Below are 19419 nucleotides of genomic sequence, written 5' to 3'. Positions count from 1 at the left end.
CAATCGTACACCAGAAACACTCTTACATAGGGAATCTGTGACCAAAAAAATATAAGACAATGAAGTCAGGTGCGTCAGGGTGGATGCCCTGTGGACCCTATGGTCCGTCTGCTGCCGATCCCCGGCGTTAGACAATAAGGCCCCGACTGGTGTAGTGAGGACGCAGACAATCACAGGTCCTGACAGCAGCGGTGCAGTCCAGGTTGCAGCATTGCTGCTAGCTAAGCTCAGCCACGGCCCACAGAAATCACCAGCACAATTATTGATGTTGCGGCCCGGCGGAGGTAGATGGAGTCGCATTATCTGCGTCTGAATACAGACGCTGAGTATTGCTTTACGCAAACATAATAAAATAAAATAAAGTAAAAAATAAAAGTAAAAGCTTAGGACTGCCAGAGCAATCCCCTTTTACAAAGGTGCGTCTTGATCCTGCTGCACCAAACGAACAACTGGGGGCGGGGTATATATGCAGAAGGACCCGGAGTATTCTGGGAGCAGAAGCTTTAACTGTTTGGTGCCTGATCTTCCAACCATAACATCCACATGGTATCACTGTGGATTGATATGGACCCCGGAGAAGAAATTTGTGGGTCCCAGGGACCCCTCACTTTTCTGGGTCCCATCATATATTATGGGGGATGAGGGCAGGCGGCAGTTGGGACAGTACTGGGGTGAGGTGGCAGCTTGGACAGTGTTGCGGGTAGGTAGCATTTGGGGTAGAGGGGGTTAAGGGCATGCAGCAGTTGGGGTAGAGCTGAGTTAGAGCAAGGGAGAAGTTGGGGTAGAGCTGGGGGCAGGAAGGGGGTAAGTGAAGACAGCAGTTAAGACTGCGCTGGGGGGCAAGTAGGGGTTAAGGGCAGGCAGTACTGGGGGTAGAGAGGGGGTAAGGGTAGATAGCACCTAGGGCAGTACTGGGGGCAAAGAGGGGGTTAGCAACAGGCAGTACTGGGGATAGAGAGAGGGTAAGGGTAGACAGCAGCTAGGGCAGTACTGGGGGCAAGGAGGGGGTTAGCGGCAGGCAGTACTGAGGGTAGAGAGGGGGTAAGGGTAGAGGGCAGTACTGGGGTCAAGGAAGGGTTAGCGGCAGGCAGTACTGGGGGTAGGGAGTGGGTAAGGAAGGATAGATAGCAGCTGGGGCAGCACTGGGGGAGCGAGGGGGTTAGCTGCTTACTTTTGAGTGATGTCCCATGGACTGTGGGGAGAGGTTGTCATGCTGGAATGTCTATAGCCTGGGAGTCATCACATAATGGGAGGAGGGGCGCAAATGCCGGCAGCCAGGCAGAGGAACATGAGGCTGCATTGCAGATGGAGGCAGAGTGGGCTGGGCAGGGGCGCACTGACAGTAACCTGCTCTGGACCCCAGTGCTGTTGCTGGCGTCTGAGGTTCAGCACAAGTCAAGGTCCCAGTGGCAGCTGCACTGGAACGGCCCTTGCACTGGCCCTGCATGACGCGACACTGCAGGGCCAATTTCAATGCAGTGCGTGCTACCTATATAGTCCCCTCCCAGAGTTGGCTTACAGGAGAGGAGAAGGCAGCAGTCCCCAAAATAGCCAGAGGCAGACTGCGATAATATCGTAGCAGCTGTCGGGGGAGGGAGGGGGCAGGCTGGAGGCACAAGTCGAGGTCCCAGTGGCAGCCACACTAAAACAGCCCTTGCACCGGCCCTGCGTGACCAGACACTGCAGGGCCAATTACAATGCAGCCGTGGGTCATAAAGGCAGTCCCCCTCCCAGATTTGGCTTACTGGAGAGGAGAGGCAGCAGTCTCTGCAATCACCAGCTCTAGCCAGTGAAAATATCTTAGCAGCCGCCGTTAGGAGAAATTGGCGGCTGGTCGGCAGGGCTCGGGCAGCAATTGGAAAAGCGATGCTGGTTGGGAAGACACCGAAAACTGTTATTGGCTGCCTTCCGCGAGCTCAGGTCACTGAAACCGAGTCCCTCAGTGCCTTTACCACGTAAAAACGCGCTATAGCGCTATCAGGGAGGCAGTTCTTTTGATTTCCGACCCGTTCCGGCGTTCAGATTTTATGTGCAGTTTAATTTTCATCCAATTCGATGGTACAATATTGGACAAAGAGTGAAGTGTGTAAGTACTTTCTACCACTCTATCCAATACTTCTGTCCATACTTCTGCAGCAGCAGCACTGCCTTGATTTTCAGCAGATATTTTAGACAGATGAGATTCCTGGATCGCAAGTTAGATTGTAAAGGTGTACGCATATGAATCTGCACCATGAACGGGACTCCCGAACGTAAGTGTAATCTAAAATAAAATCGCATCTAAAGTATGAATGTATCTAGCATAAGAAGTGGACATTTCAGACAATCTACATAAAGATCAAACTGTATGATGCTCATTGAAATGGCAAAGCTATTTCCAGAAATCTACAGGCTTCTGTTAACATGTGTTAATGTTAAAGTCAATGATTCTACTATCAGAAAATGAGTGAGCGAACATTACTTTCACAAAATCGAAGCCAGAAGAATGCCCCTTCTATCAAACCCCACACCCCCCACCCACCAAAACGCCAAAAAAATTTAGTACAGTTTAGGTTTGCAAAGAAGCATTTGGATGGAACACAAGACTGGAATAATGTCCTCTGGCAGATGAGGCCAAAATGGAGATGTTTAGTTTTCAATTAACACAACATTAGACATTAAGACCAATCAGTGCTTATGACCAAAAGAACCTCATTCTGACAAACAAGCGTGGTAGCAATAATTTGGGATTGTTTTTTTCTGGACCTGGATGCCTCACAATTAATGAGTCTCACCATAATTTTCTCATTCCATCAGTGTGTTCGAAAGGAAATTGTGAGGCTACCTGACTGTCAAATGAAGTATGGACAAAATGATATCATGAAACAGGACAATGATCCTAAGAATGGAAGCAGAGCTACAATAGAATGACTGAAAAAGAATAGGATCAAGGTTTTAAATTGGCCCAGTCAAAATTCAGACCCCAACCCTGTTGGCAATCTGTTGCTACACCTTCAGAGAACTGTACATATAATGCCCTCAAACATCAATGAACCAAAACAGCATTGTAAGGAAAAAAAATTCTTTAACTACAATGTAAAAGATGGACAACTGGTACAAAAACACATTACTTCAAGTTACTGCTGCTAAAGGTACTTTGTTTTCACACACTGTTTCTACTTGTTGGCTTATTTTTGGTTAAAATATACACTGAGTGGCAAAATAATATGACCACCGGGTTAATACTTTGTGGGGCACCTTTTGCCCTTAATACGACTTGAATTCTTTTAGGCATGGAATCTACTAACTGTCGATATATTTGTTGGGAATGTTAGCCCAAATGCAAAGAATTGCATCTTCTAGTTCCTGAAGGTTTGATTTTAATGGATCAGAAGGATCCATGTTTTCGTGCTGCTGTCTCCATATTCTCATCCTACAATCTCAATGGTGTACAGTAATTGAAAAGGTGATTCGCCAATTTCTGTTTATAATACACAGTGAATTGTGAAGCAAACTTTATATAATATTTCAAAGACACTAATGTCATTCCTTGTAAGAGAGATTTAGATTTTGAGGTCTCAGTTATATGGAATTTTTTCCTTTATAATACTTGTTGGTACTACTACAGTCTGGGAAACATATATTTAGTTGTCTGAGTCTACTCACCTGGTTCTTTCTTTGGCAGCGTTGAAGAGGAGAAAGGATCTCTGCTCTCAAACGGATCAGACTGTGTAATAAAACAAAAATGTTTCCAACGTTACTGGGGGTGGATGATGAAATCATATTTAAGTCTGAATACTTCCAGCATTTATTCCTACACATGAACTACCATGGAAAATAGGTGAACGATTTTCCAGGACTAGGTGAAAGTTCTACTCAACCCTGACTGGAAAAATAAGAGTTATGGTAGGCTTACCTTTGTTAACTCTTTTTCTTCAAAGTCCATAGGGTCCACAGGGATCACCATGGGGTATGTGGTTGGAGTGATCCAGGCATCAAACAGCTAAGCTTTTAACTCCCACAATGCCTTGGTCCTCCTCCACATATACCTCGCCCCCGGCAACAGGCATTCAGTTTTGTAAACAAGCCCAAGTCAGGAGAAGGAAAGAGGAGAAGGAAGGACAATGTACATCAGAAACACTCTCACAGAAGATGAGGGAATCCGTGACCGAGAGAAAAAATACTCAATGAAGCCAGGTGTGTCAGGGTGGGTGTCCTGTGAACCCTATGGACCTCGAAGAAAAAGAGTTAACAAAGGTAGGTCTACCATAACTCTAATTTTCTCCTTCAGGGTCCATCGGGGGTCCACAGGGAGACCATGGAGATGTCCAAAAGCAGTTCCCTTAAGGGTGTGGACACTCCTGAGCAGAAAGGAGAATCCACTGCCCATAGCAAGCATCCTGAGAGGTAAAGATGTCAAAGGTGTAGAACCTGAGAAAGGTGTGGACAGAAGACCACATGGCCTCCTTGTACAATTGTTCCACAGAGGCACCACGTCAAAGCGCTCACGATGGTCCCACAGACTGCGTAGAATGTGCTATCACCGTGTTTGGAACAGGGAGTCTGTTTATTAGCTGACCAGCCTTGCTTATGAAAGCCATACAACACAAAAAGAGAGTCTGATTTCCAAAAGGAGTTGGTATGATCCACGTAGATACGGAGAGCGTGAACCACATCCAGGGAGGCTTCACCTGCAGAAAGTCTGACGACTGGAAAGCTGGAACCACAATCTCTTCATTTACATGAAAACGGAATACTACCTTAGGAAGGTAACCCGCCTGGGTACGGAGGACAGCTTTATCCTAGTGAAATTTCAAAAAGGACAAATCCCACAGGCCCACCGAAGGAACAAAAGGTGGCTGAGACCAAACTGACAGCGCAGAAATTTTTGAACTCTCAAGATGGCCAGGCTGAGACTGAGGTCTAACCCAGCCTAAAGAAAAGCAAGTACCCGAGAAACTCTAAAAAACCTTAGGGTAATACTCTCTGTGGGAAAACCTCTGAAAAAAGGATAGCCAAACTCTTTAATAGATACGGGCAGAGGAATGTTTTCGTGCCCTAAGCACCATCTGAATCACAGAGCTGGTGAAACCTTTGGCTCTTAATTTGGAGGACTCAAAAGCCACACCGTCAAAGACAGACGAGGTAAGTCCGGATGCAGGTAGGGACCCTGCGCTAACGGATTTGGCCATAGAGGAAGAGGAAACGGAGTGTCTATGCAGAAACTCCGTAGGTCGGTGAACCAATGGCACCTGGGCCGAGCAGGAGCTATCAATATTACTTTGCCGCCTTCTTGCTTGATTTTCCTGAGGAGGGACATTGGAAGAAAGAGGTATGCCAGTTTGAAGTCCCACCTAACTGAAAGAGCATCCACGAAGGCGACTGAGGGGTCTCTGGTACTGGACCCGTACCTGGAGACCTTGTGATTGTGATGTAAGGCCATGAGGTCTACGTCTGATAGTCCCCATTTGTCCACCAGGAGTTAAAAGACATCCGGGTGGAGAGCCCATTCTCCGGTGTGCAAGTCCTGACAACTTAGGAAGTCCTCTTCACAGTTGAGGACTCCGGGAATGAATATTGCCGAGATTGACGGAAGATGACGTTCTGCCGAGACCAAATGTTTGCCACTTCCCTCATGACTGCCTGACTTTGCATGTCCTCCTGATAATTGAAGTAGGCTACTGTGGTCACGTTGTCGGACTGGATTTGGACCGGCTTGCCTTGGAGGAGGTCCTGTGCTAGAGTGAGCGCTTTGTATACTGCACAAAGCTCCAGGATGTTTATGGGCAGGTGACTTTCCTGGGTTGTTCATTTTCCCTGAAAGGTATGTTGACATGTCACCGCGCCCCATCCGCGAAGGCTGGCGTCCATGGTGAGGAGCACCCAATTTGGGATCAAGAAGGGGCAATCCTTGTCCAGATGAGAAGTCTGCAGCCACCATGAGAGGGAAAGCTGGACCTCCGGAGGGAGGAGGATCGTCTCGGACCGGATCAGATGATACTGGCCGTTCCACCGTGATAGAATCAGTTGTTGGAGAGGCCTGGAGTGGAAATGGGCATATTCTACCCCATCAAAAGGTGGATGCAATGGACACTAGAGCCTGTACTGCTGAGTGAATGCATACCCTTCGATTGCGGAGCCAAGATCTTGTCCCTTGGCAGAAATATCCTGTGTGTCTGAGAAACCAGGAGTGCACCCAGATGTACCATCCACTGTGTCGGAGAAAGGGAGGACTTTTTCCAATTGATGAGCCAGCCGTGTGTTTGTAGAAAGGCAATGGTCAGTTGGCTATGGCTTTGTAAAATAAGCTGGAGACTGTGCTAATATCAAGAGGTTGTCTAGGTAGGCAGGATCCTGACTTCTTCACACCTGAGATGGGCCATCACGACCGCCAATATTTTGGTAAAGACCCAAGGGGCCGTAGACAGACCAAAAGGGAGAACCTGAAACTGGTAATGTTGCTGCAGGACCGCAAACCGTAGGAACCGTTGGTGGGCTAGTGTAATAGGCACATGCAGGTATGCATCCTGAATGTCCAGAGAACCCATAAAATCCCCAGGTTCCAATGCCAAAACAATTGATCTTAGAGTCTCCATACGGAACCTGGGCACTCGGATAAATCTGTTGAGGGATTTCAGATTTAGAATAGGCAGATGAGACCCGTTGGGCTTCTGAAGCAAAAATAAATAGATTGGAATAAAAACCTGTTCCTTGATAAGTTAAAGGAACCGGGATTATCACCCTTGAAAGCAGCAGGGAGTGATTGGCCAAGGCCTTGATAGAGTCTGATGGGGGAGTTGTACAAAAAAAACTTTTGGGGAGGATGCCTTAGGAAGGTAAGGGCGTACCCCTGAGAGAGCACTTCTCGGACCCAGGCGTCTGTTGTTGTTTGATGCCAGGAGTCCGCAAAATTAAGAAGTCGGCCTCCCACCCTGGGATCCTCCAGGAGGAGGCACACCCCATCAGACCGAGGGTTTGTCATCCGGCTTAGAATCTGGATGTCTGACCGACCAAGACCTCATAGTTTGAGGCCTGGTGGTCTTGCGAAAACTAGACTGTCTGGAGAAAGGCTGGCCTTTTGCTCTTACCTGAGGGCGAAAGGACCAAAAAAAGGACTGCCTAGGCTTAGAGGTAGCGGTTGATGGCAGACCAGCAGATTTTGAGGCTGCCAAAGTAGCCACTATCTTATCCAATTCTGCTCCAAATAGTAGGTTTCCAGAGAAAGGCAGGGATTCCAGAGCCTTCTTGGATCCCGCAACTGCTTTCCAACACCTTAACCAAGGGCTCTACGAGCAACAACCTATGTTGCCGAAGCCTTAGAAGCCAGGAGTCCAGCGTCTAATGCAGCTTCTCCCAAATAAAAGGCCGCTTCCCGTATTTGGGAGATATATGTCAGCTGTTCTCTGGTAGCATCTGGTAGAGTGTCTTCCAGTGCCCCTGACCATTCTTCAATGGCCTTGTATACTAAGGCCGTGGCCATAGACAGCCGAGTAACAGCTCCAGACAATGAAAACACTGAATTAAGACAGGTTCCAAGTCTTCTACCTGTGGGATCCCTAAGGGAGGATGTGGACAGTATAGGCAACGTAGAGCTCCTGACTAAACGTGCCACATGAGCATACATCGTAGGAGGGACTTCCCACTTAATACATTCGCCAGGTGGGAGAGGGTACAAAGATGCTAATCTCTTTGTAACATGGAACCGATTATAAGGAGTACTCCATGAGTCCAGTAAGCTACTCAGACTTAGGTAACTCAGCCTTAATCACACTCTGGCATTTAACACTGAAGCCTTAGGTCTAGGAGCTGGCTCGTCATCCTCTATATTTAGGATCGATTTGACTGCCACCACTGACATCCACTGTCGAAGTATAGTCCAACTCTCCAGAGATAGACCCCTGAGAAGAGCCAAGTACATCTTCTACCTCCTCTGATGATGCGTCAGAATCTACAATGTGGGCGGACTGATAAGATGATACCGTCCGCCTAGGTGCCTTAGAGGTTACCTGTTTGTTTGACTGCAGCATTTGAAGAAACGCAACAGACGACCTAGCTGTACTCTGCTTGAGTGGGCATAAACATCCATCCAGGAAGTATGTATAGGGTGGACAAACATAGCAGGCTATAACTGCTGTGGGTACCCAATAGTGGGAGGCAGCGTGGGAGTAGCCAAACAGCCCAATAGCTGCATCATAACCTGAGACAAGGAGGACACATAGGGTGGCTCCTGTACAGGTGCTAGTGGAGCAGAGAGTTGAGGAGAAAAAGCAGTGATAGTTATAACGGACAGAAAAGCAAAAATTTACCTAACTAATTTGCGCAACAAAATCAGCAGCCTATGGGCAAATCAAATGAGCCAACACCACACTCAAACATATATTCAAAGAATCTGAAGATTTGCCTATTTGGCGCTGATTGATAATAATATAAATTAGGGAATAAACACCGGTTTAGAAAATGCCAAAATGTGAATTCCCCCACATCTACCAAAAAGCAAATAAACTCTTACTCTTGAAAGTGAATTTTGTTCTTATCCTCTGTGTGGTAGTTTTCATTGATGTAATATTCTTTTCAAGAGTGGATTACCCAAAATAGAAAAACACATATGATAGTGTAGACTGTTTTATAAAAATGTTCAACTAGGCTTATTCAATGCACTCAAAATGTCCATAGTAAATATAAGCATATAACCATTTGATAGTTGGTAAGACTTTTTGGGACTCCTTTCTGTATTTCTCAGGTGTCCCGGTGTCCAGTTTGACAGCTGGTGATTGCGATTGTTGTAAGGACTCTGGAACCACCAACCCTTGAGGAGTGCGTAGTGGGAGGTGTGCTTGAGTGTCCGGGACTCAGACTGTACCACCCGATTTTGCCTTCTGCATTCCCAAATGGGACGGTGAGACTGCTCCAGAGATTTACCATCTTAAACGATTACATGCTGTTTTTTTATGTGAAATATGTGAGTGTATATTAAAGCAAGTGTTTTCTTTGTTGTGTGAAAGTATCTGCACTATCATTTGTTCCATTGTCATTTTGGGTCAAACTGGACACCTGGGAAATACAGAAAGGAGTCCCAAAAAGTCTTGCCAACTATCAAATGGTTATATGCTTATAGTAACTATGGACAATGTGAGTGCATTGAATAAGCCTAGTTAAACATTTTTAGAAAACAGTCTGCACTATCATATGTGTTTTTCTATTTTGGGTAATCCACTCTTGAAAAGAATATTACATCAATGAAAACTACCACACAGAGGATAGGAACAATATTCACTTTCAAGAGTAAGAGTAAGAGTTTATTTGTTTTTTGGTAGATGTGGGGGAATTCACATTTTGGCATTTTCTACACTGGTGTTTATTCCCTAATTTTTATTATCATCAATCAGCGCCAAATAGGCAAATCTTCCAATTCTTTGAGTTATAACGGACAGTCAGAAAAATAAAGACAGTATACCAACATGGCAGAGCTAGCATAAGTCACATACAAAGCATAAACAATATACTTGCAATGGGGTCTCAATCAACTGCTCAAAACACAAGGTTTGGTAGGATTTGAGCGCTGTATAACTTGGCCTCTAGGGAGAGGTATACAGGGAGACTAAACCCAAAACCTCCTGAGACCAGCAGCTTCAGCCAACCACTGAATAGTAGTCGCTGGCGTCTCATACATACAGAGGAGGGTTGGAGGAGCAACCCAGACATGGCAAAACCTTAATTGTATCGCCGTCTGGGCTGGGGGAGGGGCTACCAGGGAGAGCCTACCTCCCCTATGTTGCATTAAACCCCGGGTACACTGGTTACCAGTAGCAACAGTTACTACACTTACCCGGCACCAGACAGATATGCCCTGGTGGTCTAGTGGGGGAGCAGACACACCGGTCGCCCCACTACAGTGACCTCCGCCATATCTCCACCGCCGGAGGTTTCATTGTCCAGATTTATAGACTGCCACGCGTGGTTACCCGCGAGTGCTTATCTGCATCTTCGTGTCCCGGCCGCAGTCCTGGGTCTCGGCATCGCCGCTAGCTGAGCTCTGCTGGTGACTGCCGAAATCACCAGTCCAGTTACTGGTGTTGCGGCGCCGGCGGAGGTAGATGGACCAGCAGCACTGGAGTCCATTAGGAAGCCCAGCGCTGCTTGCTCTGAACTAAAAATAAATAAAATATATCATAAAATTAAAAGCTTGGGACTGCTAAGCAGTCCCTCCTGTTAAAAAGTGCAACCTGATCCTGCCACACCAATGAAAAACTGAATGCCTGTGGCCGGGGTATATGTGGGGGAGGACCGAGGCATCCTGGGAGCTAAAAGCTTAACTGTTTGATGCCTGCATCACTCCAACCACATACCCCATGGTGATCCCTGTGGACCCCCTATGGACCCAGAAGAAGAAAATACTTATTGTCTGTTCCTTGCAAGTCCACACAACAAAGATAAATATGTGAGGAAAAGAAAAATAGAGTCTGGTGCCAAAAAGACTATCCTTGTTTGTAGCCTGGAAACAAATATGTACCCATATGAACCAATATTAAATTATATCTCACCTTCAGGGGCAATGTCATCGAATGGACATTATTCTTACTGAAGGGATCAGCAGAAAAAGGGTCTGCTTTGCTGGGTTTATGGAATGGATCATCTGTAGTAGGGGCATGAAAGGGGTCACTTTCTTTAAAAGGATCATCACCAAAAGGATCTGAGGAACAAAAAGTTAACATCTATCATAGTTCATTTAACTCATCTTATTATTTATTGTACAAAAGGCAAAATAGGTGTGTTCTTTTGAACACGTTGGTTTCTACTTACTGCTCTTGAAGGGGTCAGCGCCTTTAAATGGATCAGAAATAAAAGGATCTTCTGTCTGGAAAGGGTCAGAATAAAGGTCCTGGTTGTTGTTGCTGTTAAACAATGGGGTTTTGTTTTTGAATGGATCATCCTGTTGATCAGAAAAATAATAGATGAGGTTTTAGAAGGTCGATAAGCTGCGGAAAATTACCTATGTGAGGCCTTCTTGAGTTAATCACAATAATGATAGGTCATAGCAGACATATTTATTTGGAGTATGATTTTAATGAAAAGAAGGCAGGTGGTGCTGTAAACCCAAGGTCAACCCAGACACATTTATAATATAAAACATTTTTATAACAGTGTACAATTAGTATTAACTCCTGGGAGTGGGGTGGAAAATGAGAGTATACAGTATAAACATAAATGTAAGATAAATGTACAATATTGAATATACAGTAGCGAATAAGTGGTTAACTGTAACACATGAACAATAGATAGACTATCGGCAGAGAAAGAGTCTTGCAAGCTGGTTTCCACACATTAGTTTTTCACACACAATGCTAAATTACTTTACCTGTCAGTGTGAAGCGACTATTAACCAGCAACTAATATGCTCCTTAAGGACCCGCAGTCATACCATCGGCCGAGCTGTCTCTGGGGTGATACTGAGAATATTGAAGTTTAAGGTCTCCCAAATGCTGCAGAGAGGCATTTATATGCTTTGTGACCCCAGCTCTGATATTTCAAATAGCACAGGACACTGACATTTAGAAACATACCTCCATTACGGCTTACAGCTTGCTCCACAGTAGCGGTCGGCATCTTTTTCTGCCACTGCAGAGGTTTAGACCGCAAGACCTCCTCCAGTACCATTACTTCAAGAGTGACTATATATCACCTCTTGGACATTCCCCCTTATGACTTATACACTCTGGCAGAGGGGCTTAACGGAATTGCTGGAACAATCCCACTAGTGGTGAGCATATTGTTTCCGATATTACCATTTGGTGAAAAGAACAGAGTAGAACCGAACTGCTCATCTCTATTTATTAGCTGCTATATATTTACTATTGTACGTTTATCTTGCAGTATGTTTATACTGTACACTATCATTTTCTACCCCACTCCTGGGAGTTATTACTTATTGTACACTGTTATTATAATACATGTTTTATATTCTATATTAATGTGTCGGCTTGTGTGTCTACGATGGCTTGTGTTTACAGCACCACCTACTGTACCTTCTTTTCCTCTTTTGTATTGTTTGTGAGAGGATTTGGCATTCCTTTTTGAAGGCGGGCAGCTTCTATACACCTATAGAGGTTCTTAGAGCTCATTGCCATTGGAGCCAGGATGTATTTTGTGTTTAATGAAATACTGCCTTATAGTGCTATAGTAAAAAGGCACTGGTACTTTTATGGCCTTTGTAAAAAATTCATTTAGTTGGGATGTACCCTTTTGTCCAGTATGAATATTCCAAACCTTCCCACCCAAGTATATGCAATTTGGGGTTAAGCCCCCCTGTAATGTGTACTTAAGTTAACATGGATATATGGCCTACAATGTTGTATTTACTATATTATGTGGGATCTTATTGAATTGCTAGTTTCATTACTATATCCTCTAAAAGAGCTATAGTCAGTGAAAGTCACCAGGGCACACAGCCAAAGAGAGACACCTACGGAAGTCAGCCATATTGTGCCAGTCATTCCAGAAGAGCAAATCACAGAAAAAAACAACACACCTGATCAAGAAATAACATGACTATGGTAAAGTGGCTGCCCATTGTTCAACTGTCCAGAGAGTAGATTTGACCCCACTAATGGTGTGATATACCTGGACAGTCCGACTAGGGGTTTTAATTCTGGTTAGGACTGATCATGTGTCAACATATTGCGTCAGTACTCCTGTTGGTGTAAGCCTCTGAGAATACAGTCACTGTCAGCATGCCCAAAGTGAGGAGACATTGGACTTGGTCTCTACCATACTGGTGGGGAAGACTGTAGCGCCTTTTCAGGTAGAACTGTATGTTAGGTGCGGTGTCGGGAAACCCTGATATTCATTCTTTTATAAAAATTTACATTGTGTGTAGTATTTTTCACAATGGCAAAGAGCTAAATAAAAGCCTGATATCCTCACATCTGAAAAATATTTTCATGGGGAACATCATCAAGATTTTATTTTATAAAATCTAATTATCAGTGTCTGCCTTAATGGACAATGAAACCACCATATAATGAAGCTATTTAAAAAAAATGTTATGTCCAATAAAAAAATTCACAGACTGCAGACAAACCGGCAGATGCAATGCTTCACAAACTTAAAAACAGGAGAAAAATGTGCGTGTAACCTAATAATTTGCCACATTATTCTTAATCCAAATGTCTAAAATGAGATATGGTATCAAGCTATAATCACTATACTCAGCTGGCTAGTTGTATACAAAGATCTTTGACGAAAACATTTTCCAATTTCTATGCTTGAAAATAGAGAAAATAGATACACAGTACAACAAAGGCAAAGCACGGGTCTTGAAATAATTATCTAGAACATAAAAACTGCAAAATCTGAAAATACTGGGATAAAACAAACCCGTAAGTAAGAGTTATCAAGAAGAAATTGAGAAACCATTAGGCTATGAGCAAATCATTACAAAATGTTGGTTACCAGGAACCGCTTCTTTAGGTCCTGAACCAGTGCTGTTTCTCACCACTGCTGTGGAACGGTCCAGCCGCTCTCGTGAGGAATAGGCCTCAACGTCTGACAGATTATTCATGCTACCCCCATGGTCTCCGTTCAGAGCATTGTTGTAGTGCTCAATACTTTTGTTCATTTCCTGCTGACTGTCTTGAAGTTGTGACAATTTGCTGCGAGCCTGAAGAAGAAATGTGACAAACAGGTTAATGTATGTACTACTACTACTGCCAGAGACAAAGATTTATAGTAACAGGACAAATACAGATCAAATAACGTGTTATACACTATACTGAGCGAACCATAAAACTACTGAAAGTGTTAAAGCCCCTTTTTCCTGAGAAAGTGTTACTTTGCATGCATAACTGAGCTACTAGTTTTATAAACCAGAATGATCAGTTATTTATGAAATGGCACAAAACTTACACAAACATTCTTGATATAGGACTCAGCCTAGTGTCTATGATAATACTAGTATGTCTGTTTTCAAAGAGCTCCTCAAAATCAATTACCTGCTAATTGAGTTATATAAGACAAAACAATGTTGCGCTTATCAAGTCTTATGATGGCAGAAAAAAACGTGTAATGACATTAGTATAATTAAGAAGTTTTATATCAATAAACGATCACACATGTATTAGGAGTGCACATGTATATATGGAAACAATAAAATATTTGCTAAAATTAATTTCATATGATTAGAAATACTGATCCAAGTTTGTGTCGAGAAAAGTATTTAAATATTCAGAACACTCTACAAAATAATATTAGTAAGTCCCAGAGGTTAATGGATTTCATTTATAAAATAACACAGTCCTTGCTGTATTCATTCATTTATAGATAACAGTCCCTTGTTATTTTCGGACTTGAAACAATGGCCCTGATTCAGACCCACTCGCAAGCGGCTGTCCGCTCGCAAGTGGGTCGATGGTCTGCACTGAGCATGCGCACGACGGAGGGAGCTCCGTCGTGCGCATGCGCCAGACGCGTCGAGCGAAGGAAAGTCCTTCGCTCGTTGTGTCTGATCAAAGGGGGCGTGCTGTCGATGTTGATTGACAGCACGCCCCCTTTGGTGGGCGTGCCTCCCTGACGGGGGCGTTCCCAAGGGAACGCCTCCCGTCAGAAGCCGGCCCACTGACATCACTAGTGATGTCAGTGGGATTGATTTTGGCTCTGATAGAGCCAAAATCACTCCGGGCCTTGCGGTTGAAAACCTCAACCGCAGGCTCCGGCTCGCAGTTTCGATGGTCGCGATGGTCACGACCATCGCGGCCAACAAACTGCACGCTCGTATAGGCTGTGGGTGGTGACCCACAGCTATACGAGCGTCCAGGAGGACGCTCCATTTTTATGGAGGGCGGCCCTCATTCAGAGCGTGCGCTCTGCTCAGAGCGTACGGCTCTGAATGAGGGCCAATGTGTATTGTGGTCTCCGCCACACACGTTGTAAGGTGGTAAAAGCTTTAGGGGCACCTGCTGTGGAAAGTCTCTTGCCTCCAAATACTATGAGGGACTGGAACAGCACTCCACTGGTTGTACTTCCTATTTGTAATCCTGGAGGAGTCTTTCAGATCAAATATACTCACAATTGTCGCAGGTAAGTGTAGCCCCAGCTCAACTACACCATGGAGTCCTGGCTAGATGATGCCATAATATCCTGCCTCTGTAAAAGCGTGGTAAATGCAATCAGGCGAGTTGACAGATCCCGAATGAAAGTGGCGTCTCCGGAGTACAACTTATCAATTGGTCGACATTAACATACCAGTCATGATTAAACCAGGTAGCTGACGCGTTTCACTTCAATTGGAAGCTTCCACACCTCTCCTGTTATTTACTATAAATTTTTAACTTTATCTTCAATCTTTAAACCAAAAAATTATTTTAAAAGTATACCATCAAAGATGTCAACATACATTAGCGTTAAACAGCTCTTCTAGTTTCGCAATGCCGTAGTGTGATTTTTTTCTACCTTCAAATGTGTCTTATTTGCAATGCTTTGCAAATAGAATGCACATGCAGCTTCTGCTATGTTCAGTGTGCAACTGCGGGTGTATCTGCATGCGAAAATGCTACGTTACAGTGTCACAGCCTCTGACACTAACGTAGCATTTCGCATGCAGATAAACCCTCAGTCGCACACAGAACATAGGCATGCCACATATAATTTTAATCAGCAGAAGCTGCTTGTGCATTCCATTCGCACCGCTGTGTGAATAAGACTAATTTGAGGGTAAAAAGTCGCACAAAAAGACACTCTGCGCTAGAGCCACACAGCGCTCACGCGTTATGTGTAATGGAACTTGTAGCGCACGAAGGATAGATGTTTGTGGACAAATCTGTAGTAATAATGATAGCACATCTCAAAATAGATTTTACGTTGTATCTTCTACATACACCATCACCTTATATAATAAAATCGAATTAATATATATACACACTGTTATAGTTTTTTATTTTTATATATATATATATATATATATATATATATATACAGAGAGAGAGAGAGAGAGAGAGAGAGAGAGAGATAGATAGATAGATACACACACGCACACATACATACACTGTAGTTGTACCTATTTATATATATATACATTTATATACACATACAAAAATCTCAAATTTGGATGCAACATCCTTTAATTTGGAATAGGTCCCCACCTATTTATCCAGAAATGTTTTAGTTAAAATACCTTTCAGCTTTTAATGTTCTACCATCATTATTTATAGCTTGTAGGCAGATGCAACAGAGAGACATATGAACTCAGTAATAGAAATTAATTGCTAGTGTAGGAACCCATCTGAATGAGGATACCTTGTCTCCATGAACATGCATGGCGACATTATTTATCACTAGCTAGAAAACCCTTTAGACCTTAGGAGGGATGTCTCAACAGCCAAGTCGTTAAAGACAGACGGACCAGGCTCGGATGGAGACGGTTATTGTACCATCAATGGAAAACCACCGATGGCAATCCCTAGAACACAGAGAGAAACACTACAAGACAATTCTGAACTTGCCACATGAATGGTTAATGCAAGAAGGGTTCAACTGCCGTTGTTTGTATTTTTTTTACTCCTGTTCCCAAAGTTTTCCCAAAATGAAACTTATACCAAAGAGAGATCATATTTAACTGTATAACATACTTTATGTACAAAACAATTAAATATACTTTTTTTTTTTTTTTTAGCTATTCAAGGTAAAAGGTCACATAATGTGACATTGAAATGTAGAAGTCAATATTTAAATATAAAACTATTTTTTATAAAAACTATGGTCCCTTAGCTTCAAAACAAGACCAACATGAAAGTTCTACCGCAATTAAAAGCAAAGTTATGATTCATTTTAGTTGACCTTGCAAGCATAACTTTAACATTTTTTGTCATGTTTGCAACCCTGTTGCATGAATACCGTGCATCACTGAGGGCTAAAATTTTACATATGAAAGTAACTTAATGTCGTCTACCATCCTACCAGAAAATCTGATAGTCGGGTTCAAAGGCTACTTTTGTTGTGGTGACTTGGCATGGACGACCCAAATATTTAACTTATATATATAAATATATATATATATATACATACATATATACATATATATATACATACATATATACACATATACAGTATATACATACACTATGTGTATATATATATATATATATATATATATATATGTGTATATATATATAGAATAGTATATCCAAGTTAGGAAAACCAGCACACAATGATTAATATGAAAATAAGCAAATTGTATTAGATATATAAAAATACATTACAAACTGTGTGAAGCCATGATGATGTGGAGGTAGCCCGACGGCCGTTTCGGTGCACAGCGGCACCTTCGTCACGGGGCACAGAACCACAGGGCACAGGACCAACTGCTCTACCATCATCATGGCTTCACACAGTTTGCAATGTATTTTTTTCATGCACCGTATGCACTTTAAATATGTGACTCAAAGGTACTTTTTGGAAGCCATTTTATATATCTAATACAATTTGCTTATTTTCATATTAATCATTGTGTGCTGGTTTTCCTATCTTGGATATACTATTCTATAATATGCTATGACCAAGCACCTTTTTTGCATATTCTTCATTGAACAAGTGTGCGATCCTTGCATTTTTTATATTATATATATATATATATATATATATACACACACACACAAAGTATTTAGCAACACCTGTTAATGATTAAATTAAGGTGTTGCGGTCAGACCTGTTGCCACAGGTGTATGAAATCGAGAACCTAGCCATGCAGTCTCTATTTGCAAATGTTTGTGATACAAAATGGGTCGTTCTGAAGAGCTCAGTGACTTTAGGGGGCATATGTATCAAAGCTTGAAGTGAGATAAAATTGTGAGATATATATTAACTACCTATCAGCTCCTAACTATAATTTCTTAAACACAGCCTGCAAAATGTAAGTTAGAAGATGATTGGTTGGTGATATATATCTCACAAGTTTATCTCACATAAAACTTTGATACATATGCCCCTAGGTGTGGTACTGTGATAGGATGCCACCTTTGCAATAAGACTGTTCGTGAAATTTCATCCCTGCTGGATATTCCACAGTCAACTGCAAATGATATTATTAGAAAGTGGAAGCATTTAGGAACAACAGCAACTCAGCCACGAAGCAGAAGACCATGTAAAATCACAGAGCAGGATCAATGATTGCTAAGGAGCATGGTGCGTAAAAGTCGCCAATGCTCTGCTGATTCCATAGCTGAAGAGTTCCAAACTTCCACTGGCCTTAATGTAAGCACAAAAACGGTGCGGCTGGAGCTTAATGGAATGGATTTCCATGGCTGAGCAGCTGCATGCAAGCCTCGCATTACCAAGTCCAATGCCAAGCGTCGGATGGAGTGGTGTAAAGCACACAGACACTGGAAACATGTTCTGTGGCATGACAAATTGCGCTTCTCTGTTTGGCAGTCAATGGGCGAGTCTGGGTTTGGCAGATGCCGGGAGAATGTTACCTGCCTGACAGCATTGTGCCAACTGTGAAGTTTGGTGGAGGAGGGATAATGGTATTGGGTGGTTATTTCAGGGTTTGGGCTAAGGACCTCATTCAGAGCTGGACACTATTTGCGCTCGCTCGTTCAGAAAAAAGGGGTGGCTATTCAATTGAACCGTTCGCTCTTTGCGGTCTGTTCACGCCTCTAGGTCTGAACGAGCGAACCAAACATGCGGTTGTTTTTTGGAAAACTACGCCCCCTGGCGGCTCGCATCCTACGCCATGTCCGCTATTTATTAGATTAATCGAGTACATCGACCAGCGTATGAACTGCTCGCTATTCTTGTGGTTGGTTTTTCCTACCGCAATCTTGCGAGCAGTTCTGACTATAAAATAACCCAGTGACGTGGTCAATGACGCTGCTGTATTAATTATGCACACCCATAAAACGCCCGTTTTGACCTTTAAGCACGCCTGCGTTCGGATCTCCACTCCCCGTTTTCAAGCACCTTCCCCTGTTACCACCCACATACGTCTCCTCCTGTCACTCAAAATAGCAGGCATTCGCTTTTTAGCGAACAAACGATTTTCGGCCGCACTGACTGGTTCACGCATGCGTATTACGATGCGTACGCATGCGCAGTTGAGCAAACATCACTCGGAACGAACGAGCGGCCGCTTACGAGCGGCTCTGAATCAGGCCCTAAGCTCCTTATCTCCAGTGAAGGGCAATACTAATGCTTCAGCATACTAAGACATTTTGGACATTTGCTATGCTTTCAACTTTGTGGCAACAGTTTGGGAAAGGCCCTTTTCTAATCCAACATGACTGTGCCCCAGTGCACAAAGCAAGAAGTTTAAATACATTGTTGATTAATTTGATGTCGAAGAACAAGACTAGCCCGCACAGAACCCTGACCTCAAACCCATTGAGTACCTTTGGGATGAAGTGAAATGGAGATTACGAGCCAGGCCTTCTCGTCAAACATCAGTGCCCGACC

The 19419-nt window shown here is 43.5% G+C and overlaps 1 protein-coding gene across 4 annotated transcripts in view; it reads right to left on the bottom strand.

Annotated features, from left to right (window-relative positions):
• EPS15L1 (epidermal growth factor receptor pathway substrate 15 like 1) overlaps window positions 1-19419 on the bottom strand; it is a 245253-nt gene that overhangs the window by 119368 nt on the left and 106466 nt on the right. For all 4 annotated transcript variants that reach the window (XM_088460325.1, XM_088460326.1, XM_088460327.1 and 1 more), the window contains 4 exons: window positions 13472-13636; window positions 10780-10909; window positions 10521-10669; window positions 3646-3706 (listed from right to left, as the gene is read on the bottom strand). In XM_088460325.1, coding sequence (XP_088316451.1) covers window positions 3646-3706; window positions 10521-10669; window positions 10780-10909; window positions 13472-13636 — 505 coding nt within the window. The remainder of the gene's footprint in view (window positions 1-3645; window positions 3707-10520; window positions 10670-10779; window positions 10910-13471; window positions 13637-19419) is intronic.

This window comes from Taudactylus pleione, unplaced genomic scaffold (genome assembly GCF_031769625.1).
Source record: "Taudactylus pleione unplaced genomic scaffold, aTauple2 ptg000044l, whole genome shotgun sequence".
Classification (NCBI taxonomy): domain Eukaryota; kingdom Metazoa; phylum Chordata; class Amphibia; order Anura; family Myobatrachidae; genus Taudactylus; species Taudactylus pleione.
The sequence above is the reverse complement of the archived record's forward strand: the minus strand, read 5'-3'. Positions and strand labels throughout refer to the sequence as shown.